Below are 24,147 nucleotides of genomic sequence, written 5' to 3'. Positions count from 1 at the left end.
TATATGCTAAGATAAAAAAGTTTGTATTTCTAACTTTTTAAATTGATTTTTTAAGATACATTGTTTCAAATGATGGTCTTATGGTAGATCCTAAGAAATTTCAAACTATCATAGATTGAATATTTTTTGAGATTTTCCAATTACAATTGGATATTTATCAAGAAATTTTTTCAAATTGTATCTCTATTTTTACATTTGACTTGGAAACACAAATTTGAGTGGAAAAAAAAAAAAAAAAAAAAAAAAACTATTTGAATCTTTTGAGTTGACTTTTTTTAAACAAATTTTATATTGTATTCACTTTTTTAAGGAATTTTTTATTAAAAAAAAACACATCAAAATTTATCTTAGATATAATATTATTAAAAATGAGAGCAAGTAATAAACTTAATCTAATATCTTTTCATTCAAGTAATTTTGAGTATTTTATATCAATACATATTTTAAATCATTATCAAATTCATTAGAGAATATTTTTAATTTTAAAATTTTAATTTAAGATTATTTATCAATTAAGAAAATAACACTATTTATAAGGTATTTTTATATTATACAAAAAAAAGAAAAAAAGAAAAAACAACAACAACTTTAATCAATTACAATCTATTCTTTTGAGGCTAGAGCAATTTCATCTTTGAGAAATAAAATCAAAATAGGTTGTTGATTTAAATTTTTTTAAGAAATTTCAATAGAATGTGTTTTCTAATTTTCTTGTTCAAAATTTTAAAAAAAAATATTTTAAATCTTGTAATACTTCTAAGTATAATTTTAAAAATAATTTATTCTATTTCAAATGATACTTATATGTTTTAAAAGATGAAGGACAATTATGTACTCTTCAAACTTGTGACAACTTTTTAATTGCAAGACATTTAAAATAAAATAAAATCTTGGAGTTAAAATCAAGAGATTTTTAATGATCTCAAATGTAGAAGACAATTAAAGACCTTGTACAATCATGTGATATTTTTTCAAGATCAAAAAATTTTCATCATTATTTTTGTAAATGTTTTCAATCATTACTTGTCAAGAACATGAATCTCAAAGAATTGAAAGATCAAGACACTCTTTTGTGACTCAAAAAGATTTCATAATCACTCAAAGTTGGTATTATGTTAAATGAAGATAGATATTACTAAAGACAAGAAGAGTAGAAAGTCTTAAAACAAGACTAAGGACTAGAAAGACATTGATAAGAGTGAAAAAAACTTCACTCATGCCTCAATGTATATTATCTAACTAGGAGCTACGTGGCAACATTTTATAGAATCTCTAAGTTGTATCCGGATTACAAGATACATGTCTTAACTTGCAAAGTAATTTTTCTATATGTATATCACATAGTTAGATTGTTTTATAAGCTACTAATATTTGTAATACGTGGCTAACTAATTGATCAAATTTTTAATCTATCAATTAATTATAAACACGTGTAAAATCAAAGCCTCATCTATGAAGCTTCTAAAAAGCTTTTCTATAAGATATTATCTAATTAATCTACTTTTATATACTTCTATATAATCATATAGGTAATTATTGGAATAAATATGTTGATTTGTGATATTATCCTCTCTTTTGGGGATAAGTTCTATGAAGAGCAATGATTACATATTGATATAGTCCAAGATACAATAAATTATATTGGCTATATACTTTGAGCTTTGTTCCCTTCAAAGATAATTAATAGGTCTGGTTTGCTATTATTAATATCTTATTCTAAGATAAAATAACCACTCTTTTATTTGATCCATATTGAAGCCTTTGTAGCTTCTTTTAAACAATACATTTATAATACCATCAAGAGTTGTCACTACTTCTAATAAAATCACAAAATATCAATAATTTCTTCCAAAGTTGTGATATCAAATGTGTTATATTTTATCATCTATTTAAAAAAGCTTATGTCATTCTTAAATATCTCTATCTCTAGTATGTCATCTTAAATCTATGGAAATTACAATGTCTTGTTTGGTAAGTTAGCAAATACTAGATCTTATATTAATTTTTTTTATTTTCTATTATTTTAGTGCTACAAATATACAAAAATTACAAATTATGATAAAAGGTAGAATGCAATCTTTTCTCAATCTTGTTTCTTTAATAGCAAAGATTTTTTATTCTTTATTTTGATTTTGATGGATATTATTAATAAAAAAAATATCAACCTTCTTTGTTGTATTTGCAAGATTCTTTATTAGCTCCTTTGTAAGTTTACTAATACTATATCTATGCTAATGAACAAGATATTCCAACCTATTTTGGTGTTGCCTTGAATCTAAGACTTTTTCTAATACAAATTCTTAATTATTATCTACTTCTATTAGAAGAGGTGGCATTTGTCTTCTTCTTAATATATTTATTGTCTTATATGGCTCAAGAAGAGATAAGGAGAATACATGTTGGATCTTTTTAGACTTTGGTAGATGTAATTAATAGACAATAAAATTAATATATTTACAAATAAGAAATAATTCAATCCTACAATAATCCAACTTGTCACAAAAATAACTAGTCTTGATATTGCAATAAAATAATTATATCTTGTTGCTTAAATAAAATTAATGTTGCTCCTTGCAGTGGATATTTATACAAGTTTTTTTTATTATTCTTGAAATATTTTTAATTATGCCTTCATTTTTATATGGAGCTCAAATAAATAATTTGTCAAATCTTATGTTCTAAGATTATCAACTTTTAAGAAGTCAAAAGTATCAAGTTAAAGATGATAATTATAATTAATAAAAAAAAGATATTTATTATGTAAAAAAAATCAAATTATCATAAGAAAATTCTACCAATGGCAAAAATATTTTCTAATCATCTTATTAAAAGTTGATGGTATATCTTAAATAGTATTCGAAAATTTGATTTATGCCCTCTATCTATCTATCAATTTGAGGATGAAAAGTAAAAGAGAGCTTTATATCTTCTTTTAGAATGTTGAAAATACTTTTCTAAAATATTGATACAAATTAAGTACTCTTATCTAATATAATATCCTTGGATAATCTATAATAGCAATAGATATTGTCAAGAAAAAGCTTAGCCAATTTTTCACCAATGTCACATATTTTACAAAGTACAAAATATGCCATCTTAGTAAAATAATCTATTATGACAAATATAAAATCATATAATCGTGAGATTGGAAGATCCATAGTAAAATCTATAGAAACAAAAGACCATAGTTGTTTCAAAATAGATAATGGTTGAAAAAGTCGATAAGGTCAATCACAAGGAATTTTTTATCTTGAAAAAATATTATATGATTGTATAAAGTCTTTGAATATCTTTTATATTTCAAGCCATCAAAAATCTCTAGATGTTAACTCCAAAGTCTTATTTTATCTAAAATTTTTGGCTACTAGAAAGTTGTGACAAATTCAAAGAATACTTAATTATATTTTGCTTTCTAGAGTAATTAATTGTCCTTCAAAATATAATAGATTATTTTTAAATTAAAGGTTAAAATTATTATGAGACTTCAAAGAATTATTTTTAATATTATAAACAAGAAGATGAAAAGACATACGCAATTGTACTTGCTTGAAAATTGACAATTAATATTGATTTCATTGCTCAAAGATAAAAATGCTTTGGCTTTAAAAAAATCATTCTTTGTTGATCAAAAGCTGCATCTCCATCTATTCATATAAGATAAAAATGTATATAATCAGCATCTAACAAACCTTGTTATTTTTTAGATTAATAAGTAATCTTGAAAACAAATCTTGATAAGAACATGTTCAAATGGACTTGGCAATAATTCAAAATATGTGCTCACATGAAGTACTAGAGGTTCTTGTGATTTGAATACATGATGATTGGATTTAAAGTGTATTCCAAATAATAATGCCATTCTTAAAATAAATCCATGATTGCAAAAAATTCTTTGTAGTAGATCTTGTAATTAATCTTAATTGCTAAATGTTTTTTGGAATTGAAAGCTACCGAGTGGAGTTTTTCATCTACTTTTATTCATAACAAAATAACATTCATAACAAAATAACATTCACAACAAAATTTTATGTGTTTTTTTTTATAAAAAAATACCTTAGAAAAATGAATGCAATATAAAATTAGTGTGATAATAAATGATTTTTCAAAGACTTCCAAAGGTGTCTTAGCTTCTTTATTCTACTTAAGTTTTTTTTATATGTCATGCATGTAAGAAGAGCCTCAATTTGAAAAAAAAACTCTTGATGAAGATTTAGTAATAATGAACAAATTTTTAAAAATATTGTACATCTTTAATTATTTTTAAGATCTTCTAATCCATGATAGTCTAGATATTTTTAAAATCTATCATAGGGCCATGATTTAAAATGATGTATCCTAAGAAATCAACTTAAATATTGTGAAATACATATTTTTTCATCTTTACATATAATCCTCAATCTTTTAGTTTTTATAATACACAATAAACATAAAATTTATATTCTATATTTTTAGAATATTTTAAGATGTCATTTTAATAACAAATGATAATGTCATCAAAAAATTCACAAAGGATATCATTTATTAGATGTTAAAACAAAATTGATACATTCATGAATCCAAATGGCATGAAATTACATTCAAAGTATCCATATTCGGTTTGAAATGTAATTTTTAATTCATCTTTGTCTTTAATGCATATTAAGTTGTATGCATCTCATAGATCTAATTTTTTGTAGATTTATATTTGATTGACTTGATCAAAAAGTCTTGAAATCAAAAGTAGATAATACCTATTTTTATAATGATCTTGTTGAATCCTCAATAATTTATATATATCTGTAAAGATTCATCTTTTTTCTTTACAAATAAGTTGGGAGTCCCTACTAGAGATTAAGAATGGTGTATGAAGTTTTAAACCATATTCTTATCAATGTACTCTTTAAATGCAACCAACTCATTTTGTGATATATTATAGATTGATTTAGATGGTAATTGAATTTATTCTTAAATAACAATACAAAAATCATATAGATAATGTTCTAAAAGAATATCTACATTTTTTTTTCAAAAATATCTTGATAATCTTGGTATTGGCTTGAAATGCCAATTGAGGTTTTTTTTCTATCAAAAACATGTGTAGCATATACAACAAAAGTTAAATTTTCTTTTGTAGCATGCATGAAGCTCTTACACCTACCAATAAGGATTTAGATTTATTAATTTTATTAACAAAATCTTTGGCTAAACTATAGAAAAAATCAAGGTTTCAAGAAATGTATGCTATTTGAGGATTATACTTTTTTAGCTAAAGTAATCCTAAAATAATTAAGTTAGAATGAAATCTAATCACATTATATATTATTTAGCTATTATTGCCACTAATTATTATAACTAAAAGAATAGGTTAATTAATAACATCTTAAAAAAATAACAAACGACTATTTATTACTTCTATATGCATAGATTTGATTTTTTTAAATTAAAGTTTTTTTAATTTTTTTAATAAAATCTTTATTTATGAAACAAGCTGAGGCTCTTGAATCTAAAAAGGCTAAGACTTTATAATTTATGGTCCTAAACAATCTTTTATTATGAAATAAAGTGAAGAATCTTAGGAGAGAATTAGATCTTTACTATGATAACACAAGATTTTACTTGCACAATTTTTATTATAGCTGGAAAATTTTATTTTTTGACACATCTTTTTTGGCAACCATACTCTTCATTCTGTGATTATTTTGTTTCTTTGGATAATGTTAAACAGTGTGCTTAAATCCTCATCAATATAGGGATAAATCTTCTTTATAGCAACAAGTCTTTTCTTGCTTAATAAGAGGTTTAAAATATACCATATCAATTTGCATTGGCTGTAGCCTAAATGAATATGCTAGTAAAAATTTAGAAGGTATTGCCATGACTTAATTTGTATCTCTTCAACCAAATTTTTATCCTTGACATCTTTCAAAGAGTTAATTTTTGCATGTAATGGCTTGAGCAATAAACTACTCTAATAAGTATATAAGTATTGTCAATAATAAATCTTTGACATTGTCTTTTAAACTATATTGAAATTGATTAATAAAGATTTTATCATTTCAATCTACATATCAAGCAAGGTTTTGAAACTCAACAACATATTTATGGTAGCTAAATATAATCTTTGTCATAGAGATATGAATTAGGTCTTTGCCACTCTTTCTTGATTACTTTTTTCAAATGTAGCTATAAATATTTTAAAGAATGAATTTAAATCATAAAGTAATTATAAATCTTTTTCCATCAAAGGTGCAAATAAAAAAAGACCACTTCCAAAGATGAGTGCTTCTATAAATTTGATTTGAATAAATCCATCAAGATATTGAGAAGGATATAACTTTAGATAGAGCTTTACTTGTTGTAGAAATCCTCAAAACTTTGATCTTATTCCATCAAAAAAATTAGATATACTTATACTTACTTCCTTTATACTTGTAATAAAAAGACTTTTGGATTTAATTGTGAACTTGATCTATTTTCTTCTTTATATTATATATATATATTTTTTTATAAACTTTGAACCTCATTATTGACTCCTTTCATAGGCATAGGAATAGTACATCCATGATTCATGTTGAAAATATGTGAGATTTTTATCCTAAGACTATTTATAAGCTCATGAAGATCTGTAATAATTACAAATTTATGTTCATTTATACTAAAAATAGTATCTATAGTTTTTTCTATAAGTAATTCAAATAAATTCAAAAAATTAAATAAAAAAGAATTATTTGTAATTTCTAATATCAAATAAAAATTTCCACAAAAAAAGATAATTTTTTCTCTTTAATGAAAAAATCAATCTTAGTAATCTATAAATTAGTTTAAAGGTGGATGGTCCACAACCTTTAAATATACAACAATAGATGTGAAGTAATCCACTCATTTTTAGAATAAAATAAAAACAATAAGTTAGGACTTTTATCAAACTATCAAAGATATTTATTAATCATAGAAATTATAATTAATAAAATAAAAATATTATATAAAAAAATAAGAAAGAAATAAAAGATAAAAAAGAAATAAAATTTGGTATAGAAAAAAAAATCATAGAAGTAAGTATAAGTAACTTTAGAGAAAGATAAGAAAGTATAAAAATGCAAAGAGGTTAGCCGCCTATATATTTAATAGATAAGGTGGTTGAAATCTTTTTTTGGTAGTTATGGTAGTTAAAAACAAATTATTTTTATTATATTTGAATAATTTAAGAAAATAATTGAGTATATAAAATCTATAAATAGATTCAAAGTTATATTTTAAGGATAAAAAAAATCATACTAAAGAGATTAAAATTAATATGTTTATTTGAAATTTAATATATTTTTGGTTTAATATTGAATTTTAAGATTTGCAAGTTAAAATGAAGTTATAGATATTTGAAGTTTATGTTGAAGAAGGTGATAAAAAGAAGAAGTTAATAAAGATATAGATGGTTGAAGAAGACAAAGTGAAGATGAAGTTAATGAAGATAAAGATGTATAAAGACTAGGTTGAAGAAGATAAGATAAAATTGAAAGATAAATTAAAGCTATTCTTAAGGTTGAATTATTTGACCATGACAAAACCAAGAATTGTAGAAGTTTAAGATAAGTACAAGGATAATTCCTATTTAGAAACACAGAAGGGATAATTGAGATTCTAAGTGTTCATATAGTAACCATATTGGAGATACATTGCCATCTCTACTAATTAAGTTCATGAAATTTATAGAATTAAAAAAGGTTATTTAAAAAAATAAATGATGTTTATGAATGGAACTTATTAATTTTATCACAAGTATGAAGAACCATAAATAAAGATGGTACACAACAATTCTATGGTGTACACCAAACTAGAAGGATTGAATAAATAGAGCAAAAGAAAATATATATATATATATATATATATATATATATATATATATATATCTAAATTTAATATAAAAAAGACAAAAATAAGATACATATTGAAGAAAGATTTATATTAAAGAATGTAATATAAAAGAAAATTTTGGCAATCAAGAAATCACAAAATGATTATAAAAATCAGATATTATATTAGATAATGAATCAAAAAACTAAATCTCTTAGATGTCCAAAAACTCCAAAAAAATAAACTACTAAAGAATAATATATTTATAGAATATATAAGCAAAAAGAAAAAGAAGAAAGAAAGGAATGAGTTGATTGGCAAAACATTGAAAAAACAAATATTACGATAGAAAAAAAGATTCTTTTTGAGAACTTGAGTTAAAAAACTTAATACAAGATTTATGTTCTAATAGTCAAAACAACTCAAATTCAAATAGTAAAGAAAAAAGAAGATGTTCTTCAATTATAGAAGAATTTATAAGACAGTTAAATTCAATAAATTCTATTATAAGTATAGAATCAATCCAATTTTTAATAAAATTTTTTAATTTACCTCCACCATTATAACAAAGAGCAATAACTAATATGGTATTAACTATTAGACATATTAAAGCAAGATTATTTAAATTTAAAAGCAAAGAGGATCTAAATATTAACATCAAGGAATTTAATAATATTTATCAAGCTAACAAAGAAATAGCATATGAAGACAAATTAGCATATTTTTTAGTAATACTTAAAAAAGATACTTTAAATAATATGCTATGTATTCTACAAGATATTTTAAATCTTGAAAAGATCTTAGAGATGCATTTATTATTTCAGAGAAAAGAAAATGATAGATAAGTTATTGATAAACTTTCTCATTTCAAGCAAAGAAGGGTGAAGATGTAAAAGAATTCTTTGAAAGAGTAATACATATAGCTAATAAACTTGTTCTTTAATTTTATGACTTATTTAAAAAAATATAAATTTTAAATAGATTAAAAAGAAAAGTAAGTAAATATGTAGCTTTATTACCAATAAATATATTAGAAGAAGCTCTAAAATGAGCAAGAAAAGTTGAATTAAATATATATAGGGAAGAAAGTTCTTACAATACAAAATCGGAAGATTTGAATGAAGATTTAGATGAAAAAAAAAAAAAAAAAAAATAAGTAGAAGAAAGAAAAAAAAGACTACTAAAAAAAATTTAAGAAAATTAAAAAAAAGAGATGGTTCAATCAAGCATTGGATGAAAGCAATTTAGAAAAGATGTTGTTTGTAGGAAGTGCAATAATGAAGGACATTTTCCTTTTAAGTCTAATATGAAATTTTATACAAATTGCAATACATACATACATCAAACTAATGATGGTACTTATATTCAATGATATAGAGATAAAAGTTTAGCAATTCATCAAGTACAACCATAATTAAATAATATAAAAAGAAGACAACCTATGAAAATAAAAATTACAAATTAAGATAGAGGTTGGAAATCCTTGAATCAATAATATTAAAAGAAAGAAGATACTATGAGAAATAACACTTTTAAAGGGAGAAAAATTTATCTTTATAGAGAAGGATATAAACTCAACTATTATGAAGATAGATTACAACCAAGATATGAAGGGAGATATGAAAGAGATAGGAGTGCAAATTTACTAAAAAAAATTTATATAAATCAAGCATAAGAGGGTAATCCTAAGTGTTATTATTGCCATTAGAATGGACATATAAAAGTAGATTTTTTACTATGGATCAAACACCAAAAAGAAGTCAGTGAGGCACAAAGACAAGGACAACCGGTTGTAGCCACAAATGTAATAATTTCAGAATTTTGTATAATTATTCAAGCTAAACAAATAAAAATAAATAAAATAGAGAATAAAATAACAAGCAATAGTAGTAGTGACAAAGACGAGAAAGACAAAAGTAGGAAGCAACTTGAGTTTATAAATTCAAATAAACTATAGCAAAAAGCATCTGAAGAATGGGCCAATGAAAGGTGAATATACAAAGATTTAATTGAAGAAGTACAAAAATTACAAAAGAGATTTAGAAAAATTCCAATTTTGGAATCAAATGCACTTAAAGATATTAAGAGAAAATTAGCAAGTAAGAATACTTTTGTCAATTTTCACAATCTTTGACAAACTTAATAAAATCAAGTGTAAAGAATGTATGGACTAAAGAATGTCAATAAGCATTTAATGTTCTAGAAAAAAAATTAAATACATCAATTTTAATCACACCACATTGAGATAAAATTTTCTATGTACATTGTGATACTTCAAATGAAGCAATTGGTTGTGTTTTGGCTCAAAATATTATTAGACAATTAGACTCATAATCATATTCTTGTAATAGTACAAGATAATTACTAAATTAAGCTAAAAATTATACTATCATGAAAAAAGAATCATTGATAATGATTTATTTAGTTCAAATTTTTTTTCATTATTTGCTGACAAGTTATTTTATATTTTTTGACAATCATCTAGTATTATTATATTTAATTAATAGACCAATAGTTTCAAGATGAGTAGAAAGATGGATGTTACTGTTACAAGAATATGATTTTGAAACTTTTTACAAACTAGGACAATAACATGTGATAGCAAATCATTAGTTTCAAATAACCATTGTAGAAGCTTCTATAAGTATAGTAGATATTTTTTTAGACACAAATTTAATTATGGTCCAACTTAATCCAAAAAAAGAATAGCATCCATTATCTTTCATGAATTGAAGCACACTTTTTATTGATTTTTTGAAGAATGGACGACTTACTACAACTAATTCAATTAATGTCAAATAAAAAATTGACATATGAAGTAGATGCAAAGTCAATAAAACAAAAAAATTAATGAAAACATGTTCAAATAGAATAAAATAAATTTCTTTAGTAGGGCCTATCATAAAAACTATTATTATTGAAGCACTTGAAAGACTTGTTAGAAGTTGTTTTTTGGCAATAATAAATTTATATAAAATTCTTAATGCTTTATTTTGGTGGCTAATGTTAAGACAAAATATATATAATTATTAAAAAAAATTGATGTTTTCCAATGAAAAATAATTATGCCAAATAAATACAAAAATATTATATATTCAATATTACCACTTGAAGTATTTTAAAGATGAAAAATTGATTTTGTGGGACCAATAGATTTACCAGCTAATTTAACAAGGAATTAATATATTATAACCATAATTAATTATACACCATGTAGATAGAGGTAAGAATATTAAAGGATAATACAACTAAATCAATGGCAAAAAATTTATATGAAGAAATTATAACATGTTATGGATATCCTATTGAATTAATGAATAATCAGCAAGTACATTTTATTAATGAAACAATTCAATTATTGACAATAAAATTTATGATTCAACATTAGAAATCCACCACTTATTATCCTTAAAGAAATGGATAAGCTAAATTGATTAATAAATTTCTTAGTTTATGGCATAGAAATACTTTTGCCTATTCAATACATAAATGAAATTGAAAAAGAAACTTAAATTTTTAATATGTGACTATAATAAAAAATAAAAAAAAAAAAAATAGACTTCATCAAGTTTGTAAGATGGATTTATGAAGAGCAAAAGCTGAAGAAAATATAATATGAATTCAATTACAACAATAATTTCAACATGAGCATATTTTTTGTCTTAGTAAAGATAGTAACTAAGTTATTTGATAGGTTTTAGAAAGAAAACCATACCATATTGATCAACATGTATGGTAGAACAATTTACAATAAAAAAATAAAAATATTCTTTAAAAAATTAATAAATATAAAAAATATCAATTAATTTTATGATTAAAAAAACCTCTACAAGGAAAAAAAAAATTTAATATAAATATATGGGACCTTATATAGTCAATTTGGATCATTTTAATAAAAAAAAATAATAATATTACTTGACAAAATCATTATTAGAATTAATATAAAAAAAATCAAACCGTATTATGAAATAAGAAAAAAATATCTATTTATTTTTTTTGGTGAATATTTTATAAGATAATTATAAAAAAATAATTGAAATAAATTTATATAAATATTATCAATCAAAATTATCAAAATAAAACTATCTTTGGCTTTCTATCATCAAATTTATTGACAAGCCAAATAAGTCAATCAAGTTTTGGAATAATATTTAAGAAGTACTATTGACTATCATTTAGATGATTAGACAACTCTTTTGTTTTTGAAAGAATTTTTTTATAATAATATGGTATATTTTTTATTTAAAAAATATCCTTCTTTGCAAATTATAATTATCATCAACAACTTTATATTTTTGGCTTCTCAAAAGTTAATAATCCAACACCAAAAGATTTAAGAATTGTATATTGATAATAATCAAGAGTTTGAAGTTGAAAAAGTTTTAGACTCAAAAAAGCTTCAAAACAACTTCAAATATCTTCTACATTGATGGAGATATGATATCAATAAATGCACATAGAAACTAGTCAAAAATATTATAAATTTAGCAAAAAGATTTGATATTTTTTATTAAAAATATCCATCAAAAACAAGATGAAGAGTAACAAATCTTTGCTATAAAAGAAACAAGATTTAAGAAAGATTATATTCTACCTTCTATCATTTTTTGTAATTTTTGTATACTTATAACTATGGACATTAAGAACTAATATCTAACAAATTCAATTCATAAACTGTTATTTGCTGAGTTATTTGATGGAACGTTGCAATTGTCTCAATCTTCAAGATAACATAATGAAAATATAATAAAAAAATAAATTTATAATTAATATCTAATTATTTTTATTCAATAATAATTTAAGTTATTTAAACATGGCTTTTATAAAAGCCTCTTAGTTTATTTTCTTGTCTTGATAGTTAGTAGGTTAAATGTTGATTAGTAATTTTACCTTCTAGGCAATAGAGACTCTTTTACTACCTTTGAAAGACCATAAATTAATAAAATCAAGTTAGAAGAGGTAAATGATTAGCATAGTTGATATTAGAATTAAGTTGAAAATAGGGTTGGATTAAAAAGCCCCTAGGATAAGTTAGATTAATATCTAAGGATTGACCATTTGTGAAATAAAATCAAAATCAAACCTTTAGCTACTAAAATGATGACTCAAGACAAATATGGGGACATTTGAAGATCAATGATTAGGATTGAAGAGCTAGCTTGGAATTTATTCTAGAAACATAAAGCTTATTTTTGTAGGATTTTTTTTGATAAGGCAATTGTTGTTCAAAGTCAGGATTTGTATTAGCAACTTCGAATCTATGTAATAAAATTAGAGCTAGTATTCTTGGTTAGTTTGTGAAATTAGTATTACATCTATGATTCAAAATTTAATAATATTTAGTTAATTAGGTATGTTAAGTATATGTGAAATTTTATAATAATCTAATAGTCCGGTTGGGAGATATTTGGATTTTGGTACAAGCAAGTATCGGAAGTTAGTAGATTAGGGTTGGATAGGATTTCTATGATATCCTAAGATATACTAGTTAGATCAAAGTGAAATTTTCCATAGTCTTAGAAGACTTAAAGATTAAGCTATATACCAATCTTGAATTGAAATTAATAGTTGGAGAAGGAGAAATCACTACTAGAACATTTGCATCAACTTTTAAGTTGGTGGCCAAGTTATATTAATGTGGTTTCTGGATATTTTTTCACAATCTATATATTAGATTGGAATAAGTTCTTTTCAAACATATAAAAGACTTATAGTAGCATTTGTGTGCAAAATTTTACTTCAAGTGGATATTTAGATTAAGAACTATAAGTCACTAAAGCTTTTTGATTAAGGTTAGAGCTTGCAAAGAAAAATCAAAATTGCTTGATTATGAAAGTGATAAAGCAATTGGAGTTTATGTATGGTTAAAATTACTAAGAAGAGTGTTTTTGAGTACTTTGTATTAGATTTAAGCACTTTTGAATTAAAATTCAAATTGCATTCTTCTTATAAGGGCAAAACATGTTAAGATACTTGGATACTTATAAAATACAATCCCGCCTTCCACAACCAGATGCTCAATGCATTTCCAAATAGGATGACACATAATATGACAATGGTGGTCTTTTTGCCTTAGTATAGGGCATCATTGATGACTAAGAGGACTTATTAACTACCTTTAAATGGAGCAAAGATTAGAGTATGTGGAAAATATAATTCATTGCATCTTAGACTTCTTTAATTTGTAATTATTGATCCTTATGGAACTTGATTCTAAAAAAAAGAAGAAATAATTTTACATATATATATATATATATATATATATATATATAATGATTAAGAGAATTTAATAGAAATAAATAGAAGTAATTAGTTTAAATATTATCTTGTGAAATAGCTTCTTGAAAGTATTATAGACACAATATGGCTTTATACATGTTTGTAGGTAATTAATAGGTTAAAAAACTTGGCCAACAAGTTGACTATGTATGGCATATGTTGGCTATTTGTCATAGAAGTTTGTCATGTGGCGCATTTGTAAAACTTGTCTTGTAAATTAGATATATGTTTTACAAGTAGATCAAGTATTAGAAGTCTTATATAATGTTGCAACATAGCTCCAAGTTAGGTAGTATATATAGAGACAAGAATAAAGCCTTTTTTTATTTTTGTTAAACATCTTTCATATCCCTTATCTTATTTTAAAAGATTGTAGTTTTTTATCTTAAACAATGGTTATTCTAGTTTAGTATTATACTATCTTTGAATAATTATCTATTCTTTTTGAATGAAACATGAATGTATTAATTCTTTGGTTTTTTTAAATTCATGTCCTTAATAAATGTCAATAATATACATGATATGATTTGATGTGTATATTACTTTCATCATTTTATTTAATAAATTTATCTTCTTCAATTTGAATTATTTCATAATAATGTGTTCTAATACTTCTTGTTAATGCAAATTTAAGAATAAAAAATATATTATAAAATAAATTTAATCTACTTATTATTTATCCAGTATATTTATAATTAATTCAATATAGGAAAGATTTTATGTTTAAATTAATTATCAAATACTTTTTAGGTCTTGTTTTTTTTTAAAAATTGATTATCAAATATTTTTTAGGTCTTGATTTTTTTTAAAAGTCATAATCCATCTTATCATTAATTTTTTTATTCATGTTTTTTTAATGTTAATTTTGTATATTTTTTAAATTATGTATCTATATTGCCATTCCATGTCTTTGTTCAAAAAATCAAAGATTTATTTACATATAAATAATCATATAAATAAGTACTAAAAATTTGTAGTATTCATGAGAATAGTCTAACACTAGTCTCATGAATACTACAAAAAAAAATAAAGTAATGTTAAGGTTGTATTTGTTTTTTCTTTTTATCTTTCTATGAGCTAAATTGAATTTAATATAATTGTAGAAAGGGCTTAGATATTTTACAACAAAGAAATTTAAAATATATATATAGTAAAAAATATAATTTAAGTATATAAAAAAAAATCTTAAAAAATATATGTATATATATATATATATTTAATCCTAATTTTTTCTTCTTATTTTTTTATATACTTCTAAAAAAATCATATCTTCTTTTTATTTCAAATATCTATTACAATAGAAAATGTTAAAATGACCCAGACATTGACTAAATTGACCAATCCTATCATAACCATCATTAAAAAAATGGATTATGTCCAAAAACCATTATTACAACCATGACCTCCCTTGTTCCCAGCCCATACTCCCTTTGTTCTTAGCCTTCTTCATTGTGACCCCACCATTCTCCCTTCCTTGTTCCCAACTCTCATCCCAACCTTTCTTGTTATCCATTTTGTGGTGGATTGATTTAGTAAATAGTTGGGTCATTTTAACATGTTTCAAAATAAAATGTGCAAAATTTTAATTATAATTTTTTTAGAATTTTAATGTCATAAAAATTTAAATAGAATGGATTTGAAGATGTTAAATAAAAAAATTCAAAAAACCAAAAATCAATCCACACATGTTGTAACAAAATCAAAATTCAACCACCCCCCCCCCCCTTTAAGAATAAATGGTGCTTGGATCAGAAGAGCAAGGAACGGGTACAATACAAAGAGGGTTCTCAATGGGGAGCACTCTTCCCAAGGTCATAATCATCTACGGAGTCGATTCCACATCCATCCAGTTTATGTAGATTCGCGGAGCACCAGGTAGTTGCGGAGAAGCAGCGCCCCTGGGCACTCAGGAAGAGACCACAGGGAAGGAAGGAAGGAAGGCTGATGAAAGAAATGAAATGAAAGAAAGCGAGCAAGAGAGAGAGAGAGAGATAGAGAGAGTTCTCCCTTTCCTTCCTTTCCTTTCTTTTCTTTCTTCCTTTCCTGCCCTCAAGTGAAGTGAGTGAGGCCGAGTGTGAGCAAGAAGCAAAGGAGGCCAAATTTCCAAGGCCAGGGAGGGCTACACGGGGACTGTGTGTGTCTGCGGCGCCACCGTGACCCTCTCCCACTCCTCTCCCGATTTCTCTGCTGTTATTTCAGTTTCCTGGCTCCGTTTTTCGGGACTCATGTATAATAGTCCTGTCTGCATCTCCTTACGTGGCTGCTGCTGCTTTTCTATGTCATCGTCCAGTGTTTGATCATCGTGAGATTGTTGCAGTGCTCGTGGAATCTCATCTCGCATTTGAGGAGAAAGAGAGATATCATTAGTTGTGCGAATTGCGGATGCGTATGCGTGTGCTTGGTGGGTTCGATCTTTAGCAAGGGTTTGGGCTGGATAGAGAGTTTTAGGGTTTAGGGTTTAAGGGGTGGCCATGGAATCCTGAGCTGTAGGAGGTTAGGCGGCGGATTACTTGAGTAGAAGCTGGCTTTTGGATCATTGAGGAGGACGGGGACGATGTCGTGAGGAGAGTACGCTTTCGTGTGCTTGACATACATACGTGTATTCGGTATTGGGAAAGAGAGAAGGATTTGCGCGCGCAGAATAAGAGTACAATGGGTCGATTGTGGTCATGTTCTGCGAGGTCCCCGTTAGTGCGATCCTCTCGGATTATTGCAGCGCGTCTTTCGTTGCAAGGCTCTCATTTTGGACCATCAAGGGTAAGGCTTCTTGGCAGCGCCGCTGTAATTGAACTTGATTATGATCCTTCGGAGGCTAGAACACCTCCATCTGAGAAGGTCCAGAGGATTGCGGACGAAATCTCAACGCTTTCGATGGTCGAAGCCGTGGATCTTTCCACTTTGTTGAAGAAAAAGTTAGGGCTGCCAGCTGGGATGGGAATGATGCCAATGGGCATGATGCCACCAGGAATGGGGATGCCTGGTTCGAGTGGTGCAGCTGCAGCAGCAGAGGAGAAGAAGCCGGAGAAGACTTCTTTTGATGTGAAGCTAGAAAAATTCGATGCTGCCTCCAAGATCAAAATTATTAAAGAGGTGCGCACATTCACTGCATTGGGGCTGAAAGAAGCGAAAGAACTAGTTGAAAAGGCACCAATCGTGCTGAAGGCTGGAGTTAGTAAAGAAGAAGCAGATCAAATTATTGAGAAGTTGAAGTCAGTAGGAGCTACAGTTGTAATGGAATGAGTTTTGGTAGGTCCCATGGTGCATCTTGTAAGTGTTGCAATTTATAAGAATTTTTCTGTATCTCAGTATTTCACATGTAAGCTTTTCTGCTCTTTCTTCTTCGTCCTTCTTTTCTACTTTCTCCATTCATGCTACGTTACTGTCAATTGACTGCTTCCTATAGCTTGATGTCTGACGATGAATGGACAGAAGTGTTGACAGTGCAATTTTCTTCGACGAAGGGTTGGTTTTTTATGTTACGATGCAATAGCCAAATGTGGAAAGATGATTGCGTAGGTCCAGACTCTGCCTGTGAAGGCTGGGACACGGGTAATGGAATGGAGAGATTTCATGCAGAGATTTGACGTGGTGGGTTGATGGTGTGGAGTTTTAAGTTTTCCCCAAGGGAGGAACTAGATAAACCAGTCATTGCAGAGTTGCCTGTGTGCACGACAAGAGGTGATTTGGGGGGTTAGCTGAGGGAGTGGCTGTCGGATATCTGCAGTAAGTTATTGTGCACTTGTAGCATGCACTGCAATTTTTGAAGTATACTACAAATAAAGTCATGTAATTGCCGTTGTCAGTGGGCGCCTGTAGCTCAGTGGATAGAGCGTCTGTTTCCTAAGCAGAAAGTCGTAGGTTCGACCCCTACCTGGCGCGACACAGCTAATCACTTAATCTTTGGAAAAATATAAGTTGTGGCTGCGTTCAGAGGTTCATATCTACAGCTATATACTTTCATCAGTTAGTTGAAGATGATGTGGCTCCATTTCCTTTGTTACATTATATATTTAGATAACCCTTCAGAATTGCCTTCTTGCTCTAACTTTTGTTTCATGATTCGGTTAATGTGCGAAAAGTCCATGTGGCTAATCCGGATTACATCACACAGACGGAGAATGGAGCTTGGCCGTCCTGAAATGAGCTGTCAAGACATGAACACACATTGAACTGCAATTGAAAAAGCATAAAAAAAGCTTTCGCAAACTAGGATTTGAAAGTGTATTTTTACAAAATAGAACACAAGTATCTTGCATGTGACACATGCTTGCAATCTTCTAGAATGAATAGTTTTGTTGGCAGATCTATTCTGAGATACCACCTGGTTCGCGCTGTAACCCGCACAACTGTGGTCAAGCATTCTGTCTCAGGAGGTGCGACGCCGTTATCCACGATGCGATGGGGCGTGAAGGATAGAAGCTCCCCACCGAGAAGGTTTGAAGGAGGGGCTATCCACCTTCGGGTTAGGTACCCTGAAGGGTGTGGATGCTGCGATACTATGAAGGTCGAACGAAAAAAAGGTCAAACACTGGAGAGTAGAACTTTTGTCAACAATTGCCTGCGATGGTGCAGATAACCATTACAGTCACAGCTTCCGCAATCCATCGGACTTCACGTGAGCCAATCACTGTCGTTTTTGCCACAAATGTGTTCGAGCGAGCGGCCGTCGCGGAATAGTTCCCACCTGGTACAAGATGAACAGAAAATCCAAATGTATCCCCGCACTAGCCTATTTTAATATTTGACCCTCACTAATTGCTCATAAATGATTTTCTGATTTCGTTTAAGAAAACGGATTCTTCTAAAATTTGAGACTCCCAACAATTGGTTGCGTGATAGTGATCAGTTCACGACATCATGATTGTAGACATACATGGATGACGGATGGGGTAAAATGGTGGGAATGAGAGCTAGGTGCCTGTTCTGCAAAATCGTGAGCAAACTCTTTAGATGTGTTTATCCAAGGATTCACTTGTTTTGATGGGGTACACGAGACAAAAGAGTAGGGAGTGTTGAGTTGTGCAGGTATCCATCGCGTGAGCGCGGCTGATCATGTCCTGACAAAAGACCATGATAATCCATTTATCAATTTTTGAAACTGCCAAATTTTAAGTAAGAACAAGCACCGTTAACATAAAACTGTTGCTTTGGCCTCCAAGGCTGGCAAAGGATTAAACCAAACTACACTACGTCTTTCTCGCCATGATCAACCAAAGATTCATCAATCAACAATTACAATAATGAAACACACAGTACAAGACATTAGGCAGCAGTTCATGTCAAACAAGACGTCACAATTACTTTGTGTAACTCAAGATAAATGTTTGCTTGTTAAGACATGTAAAAATTCAGAAAGTCTCCATGTCATCATCGGCCCGTCCAAGTTGGCGTTTCCAATTGTCATAACGATGGAGCAGTAAGATTTGTTAGGAGTTACAGAATTAATCAAGCTTGCGAGGTGTCAGGCAAGCGTGAGACTGTCACAGTGAGTCCTGACATCTAGTTACGAATATATCTTGGTCCAGCAACACCATTTGCAATTAAACTATCAACAGTCAAATTATTCTTCACGTCTGCAGGTAACGCGAACTTTCATGATGAAGCAGTATGGCACGAACAAAAAAAGTTGTCAATAAACGCATGACAAACATAGAAATCGGAGACAACAGGACAGCGTTTCGTTGCAACAAAGCAGTCAATATGTTCCATTGATCCAAGTGAAAGTACAATACATGATAAATGGCTCTTGTTCTCAAGAAATTTACATCACTAACTACGCTTCAATTTCACCTATGGAAATTCCCACATCTGTACATATACATACAAAACTGGATGTCTAACAATCCCCTGCGTAAGTTTATGTGTTGGCTTACCAGCTCAGTCACACCAGTAGCAACCTTGAGATCGTGTACGTGACAGCGAAGTCCACCTGTACAAGAATCCAACATCAAGATTTTCTCCAGGAGTGATCACTAAATCCTAGAACGAGGAACAGATATCATCTGCATGAGCTTTGGATAACCCCCCCAAAAACTATGCCTATCTAACTAGTAAACACTCAAAGCTCTGACTTACATGATGTTAGACATCACCAAGAAACAGGCTTGCTCTTTACGAACGAATCCCGATATGTATCCGCGAGCTCCTCGATGCTACCATATTTTCGAAGGCAACACAAGCAAACCGCAGGTCAAGTGAGCACAACCATGCATGCACATAGCGCATGCTGAGCCTAACTGCAAATACACGACTGCGAATCATCACTTTCGTCCACGTATTCACCAGTTTGACCTCCTGTAAATCTTTTCCTAAGTTCGTTGGATTCTTGCTGTATCAAGGAAAGACGCTCTTTCATGACAAAATTTTCATTCTCTAAAAATTCTATATGAGCATCCTGCCTTGTCAGGCGCGCTTCGGTGAGCGCGTAATCCGAATGCCGGGGCGAAGAGCCAATCATCTCGAACTGGCTAAGATTGTTGCCTATCCGCTGCATCACTTCATCTGCGGAATCCGAAGGAATGACTGAAGGTGGCTCCACACACATGTCATCAGCAGAACTGTTGTTTTCAACATTACTTCTGCTGCTACTACTGGTACGATCACAATCTGGGGCAGGTCGAAGACGGATAAGGCCTGTCATTGAGCCATAGCCATAATCCTCACCAGGACTTGATTCATGATAAGAAACTGCAGGAGACGATAAAAGGTCAGAAGAAGGCGCGGGGGAGATAGTACAGTCTAAACCTCCGGACCTTCGAACTCGCATAAGAAAAGAGTTGTCGTTATAAGGGGCCCTAGGAACGGTACGAAAAACCGATTTTCTCTTCCTGTGGAACTTTCGGGGATGCAAACGATTGTTTTTTTGCAAATCTTTCACCCTAGAATAATCGAGACCCTGACTCTTCCCTCTCACTACACTACGAGTGTTCACGGTATACCTTTGATCGATGCGTTTCGCACCCTTGCCCCGCCACTGGCGCTGAAACAGAGCAGCACCGAACGGCGCAACAAGATATCCGAGGTGTTGCGATCCAGCATCCATGCTCGCAACCATGGCTATATCCACCACAGAAGATACGAACCTTTCGGACCAAGGAAACACCACACACCCTTGTGCCCCAAGCACCTAACCAATGACAGCGTTCACAAGCAACACCTCGAGAAATACTCAACCACAGAAACCCTAAATATTCCCGAACACAAGAACACTAGAACACTTACGCATGAATGCAGCAACAACGACAACAGCAGCAGCCACAACAATCACAGAGACAAAACATAGTGAAAGTAACGGAGACGGCTGAGGTGCATAAAAGGCTGCGGGCTTAGACCGATACCGCCGAACACCCTTTCCCGCGAAGCAACGGAAGCAATGCCGATGACGACGGTGCTTGTGCCGTCCGACGAATTCATACATTCATCCATCGTTGACGCGTTCCACTTGACCTTTCGGCCACTGGTGACTTTGTTTTGTGATTTGGTTTGCTTGTTCCACAAGTTGTGGATTTAGGGTTTAGGGTTATTTATTCTACATTTGAAAACCGTGTTCAGGTCCGGTTGTTAATATCTATGCAACAAACTAATGAGGATGTTTAACTTGACTTTGTATTAAATAATTTAATTACAGACTGGCTTGGCAAATCTATGTTGCTCTAAGTAATATCTTTCACTAGAAGACTTCGTTTTGAGGGTCGAGATACTCATGCTTGATAATTCTTGGATCTGTTATGACCTTGAATGTGGACTGGAAGATAATATATTTGAAATGTCCATATTCAGTGACCACACAGAATGTTTTAGGAAACGAGGACAAAGTTCAAAGAACAATTGTTGAAGTATATGAAATCTGCATAGTAGAATGAAAGAGGCTCCAAATATCAATTAGTTGGGTTGTGCTATTCCTGGTATTTGTAGCAAAAAATGAAATAAATAAATAATGAAGCGTCAATCATCACATTCTTCATCGTGTATAAAAAAAAACTTGTCGACTTATTTGATGAGGAATTTTCATATGAACAACTTTAATGATTTAAAATAAGACCTTTGATTAAATGTATCCTACAATATTTAAACGTTATTATAGTAAACCAAAAATTTGGGAATTCATTAAATTCTTAATAGCAAACATTCAATTTTATGGCCATACGTCTAATATGGTACTGCAAGTGTTTCTCAACATCTTTTCAAAATCTGAAAAGTTGCGAAACTAGAGGCAATACTGATATTGACTTAAGTTCTTCAAAGGGTTGAAAGCAAACTCTCATTCAATTTTAGGTTGAATTGCTTCGATCGAAATATATAATTAGATGTAAAATTTAGATACTGTAGTAATAAACTTTTTAAAACTGCTTTTGGCTATATTTTCTGGAAAATAATAAATTATTCCTGAAGCCATTTACTGTTCCTGCTTTATAATTGTCTCTTTTAACATAGTTTGTTACATTCACTTCTTGTCCACACTCACTTTTCTTTAGCATGTGTACAAATATTGATCTCCAAGCGTTAATAACATCGCATCAAAAGATTTGCAATGATTTTCACAAAAAGTCTTGCTATTTTTTTTCGCTTTATAATTGTTCTCCAATATCTAATTTATTTTACTAGCATGTTTGACAATAAAGTTTTCAACAAATATTTAAAAATCTGTTCTGTATGTATATGTAATTATAATTTTCAATCGTTGCTAAATCTACAAGCAAATTTTATCAACAATCAGATTAATAAGACTCCTATAAAATGTGTGTTGATAGTATGTTATAAGACAAACAAATAAAATAAAAAGTTGTACAAATAATAACCGCAATCACAACTACCTGGCACTTCCGCACTATTCACAGCGGAAGAGGAGAATTATCATGACCAACCTCTCATACTGTGTAGATATCGAAAAAGCACCCTCCAAAAATTCTTGTGGCTGCTGGGATTCGAGCCCAGGTCTCCACGGCCACAACGTGGAATTCTCACCACTAAACTACAGCCACATGAAGATGCAGGCTCGCTTTCGAATTAAATTACTTATTATAAGAAAAGATTGACATAACAGTTTTTTATGTAGTAGTAGACTTACTTTGGACCCTCACCTGTTAAAACCTAGGACTTGCTTTTTGAATGACATCATCTCAATACGATACATTATCCAGCATGAGGTGTATTTGGTGAATTGACGAACAATTGCAGATAAAGACAGGATCTGAATCTCGCTGGTGATGTGAATATCTTAGTTTAAATAGTCGTGCAACTTGTGCAAGTTGTAGGTTTCGATAGGGAGGCAAAGTTCTAGGGTAGATGTTGAATTTACCACTTGCTTAGAAAACTTGTCTCCACACCATTCGCCAGAAATTTCAGGTGGATAACTGAGTCTATGGATTACTGTTCACGAGCATGAACTTTGGTTCTATCCAAGCTCGAGTGGATAATGCTCGGAAATTCCACTGTTCTGACATTACTTACTGGATTTTAGAACAGAATGTTCAATTCCATGGCGCCTCTTTTGGACTTGGCTACGAATTTGGCCCTTAGTGGTACTGCTTTTGAGTTCCCAGTGCTGTTCCAAGCGCACTGAGTTTCATTAGAGAGTATGTCTCCCGCTGTCCTTGTATCTACTTCCTATTTGTATCTTCCTACATTACTGCTTAATTTGCATCAGCTTTATCTGAGTCACCAAGGAAAGGTCTGCGACACGACGCTCGCAAATTTGTCTCCGGATCACCATCATACTGATTTCTTAAGATGGCCTTATCTCCATCCCAGACAGCCCAACCATAACCTGACCTTGTTAGGAATCACTGTGCACGCTTGCTTTACTTGTGTAGAATCATGAAACAAATATCGTTCCATACTTCATGCCCAATCCTTACCGATTCTTTATCTGGCAACATAGGACAACTTTAAACACGTGAATGTAGGAATCGCAAAACCGTTCCTCATGTCCTTCCCACAACAACAAGGTTCTCACATCTACATGGTTAACCAATACATGGACTTCACATACAATGTACAGCTTTATTCATTGTATGTCTTTAAATTCCAATATATTCAAAG

General features: G+C 29.6%; 2 protein-coding genes and 2 non-coding genes across 5 annotated transcripts; 2 read left to right on the top strand and 2 right to left on the bottom strand.

Moving 5' to 3' along the window:
* Nucleotides 1-16,169: 16,169 nt before the first annotated feature.
* On the top strand, nucleotides 16,170-17,414 carry LOC112280127 (uncharacterized). The gene has a single exon (XM_024515218.3). The coding sequence runs from the start codon at nucleotides 16,759-16,761 to the stop codon at nucleotides 17,344-17,346; it is 588 nt and encodes a 195-aa protein (XP_024370986.1). The 5' UTR covers nucleotides 16,170-16,758; the 3' UTR covers nucleotides 17,347-17,414.
* A 498-nt stretch (nucleotides 17,415-17,912) lies between these two features.
* On the top strand, nucleotides 17,913-17,985 carry TRNAR-CCU (transfer RNA arginine (anticodon CCU)). Its single transcript has one exon. It is a non-coding gene; the product is annotated as a tRNA-Arg (tRNA).
* A 1,797-nt stretch (nucleotides 17,986-19,782) lies between these two features.
* Nucleotides 19,783-21,376, bottom strand: LOC112280126 (uncharacterized). 2 transcript variants are annotated; one of them, XR_016502242.1, is made up of 3 exons: nucleotides 21,045-21,376; nucleotides 20,182-20,793; nucleotides 19,783-20,035 (listed from the first exon to the last, which is right to left on the bottom strand). XR_016502242.1 is itself a non-coding variant. In XM_090249123.1 (2 exons), the coding sequence occupies exons 1-2, from the start codon at nucleotides 21,142-21,144 to the stop codon at nucleotides 20,339-20,341; spliced, it is 555 nt and encodes a 184-aa protein (XP_090105249.1). In that variant the 5' UTR covers nucleotides 21,145-21,376; the 3' UTR covers nucleotides 19,783-20,338. The 2 variants fall into 2 exon arrangements, 1 of the variants encoding a protein (XP_090105249.1); XM_090249123.1 differs by having other exon boundaries at nucleotides 19,783-20,793.
* A 1,639-nt stretch (nucleotides 21,377-23,015) lies between these two features.
* Nucleotides 23,016-23,087, bottom strand: TRNAH-GUG (transfer RNA histidin (anticodon GUG)). Its single transcript has one exon. It is a non-coding gene; the product is annotated as a tRNA-His (tRNA).
* Between the last annotated feature and the right edge of the window lie 1,060 nt (nucleotides 23,088-24,147).

This window comes from Physcomitrium patens, chromosome 3 (assembly GCF_059467195.1).
Source record: "Physcomitrium patens ecotype Gransden chromosome 3, ASM5946719v1, whole genome shotgun sequence".
Lineage (NCBI taxonomy): Eukaryota > Viridiplantae > Streptophyta > Bryopsida > Funariales > Funariaceae > Physcomitrium > Physcomitrium patens.
The sequence above is the reverse complement of the archived record's forward strand: the minus strand, read 5'-3'. Positions and strand labels throughout refer to the sequence as shown.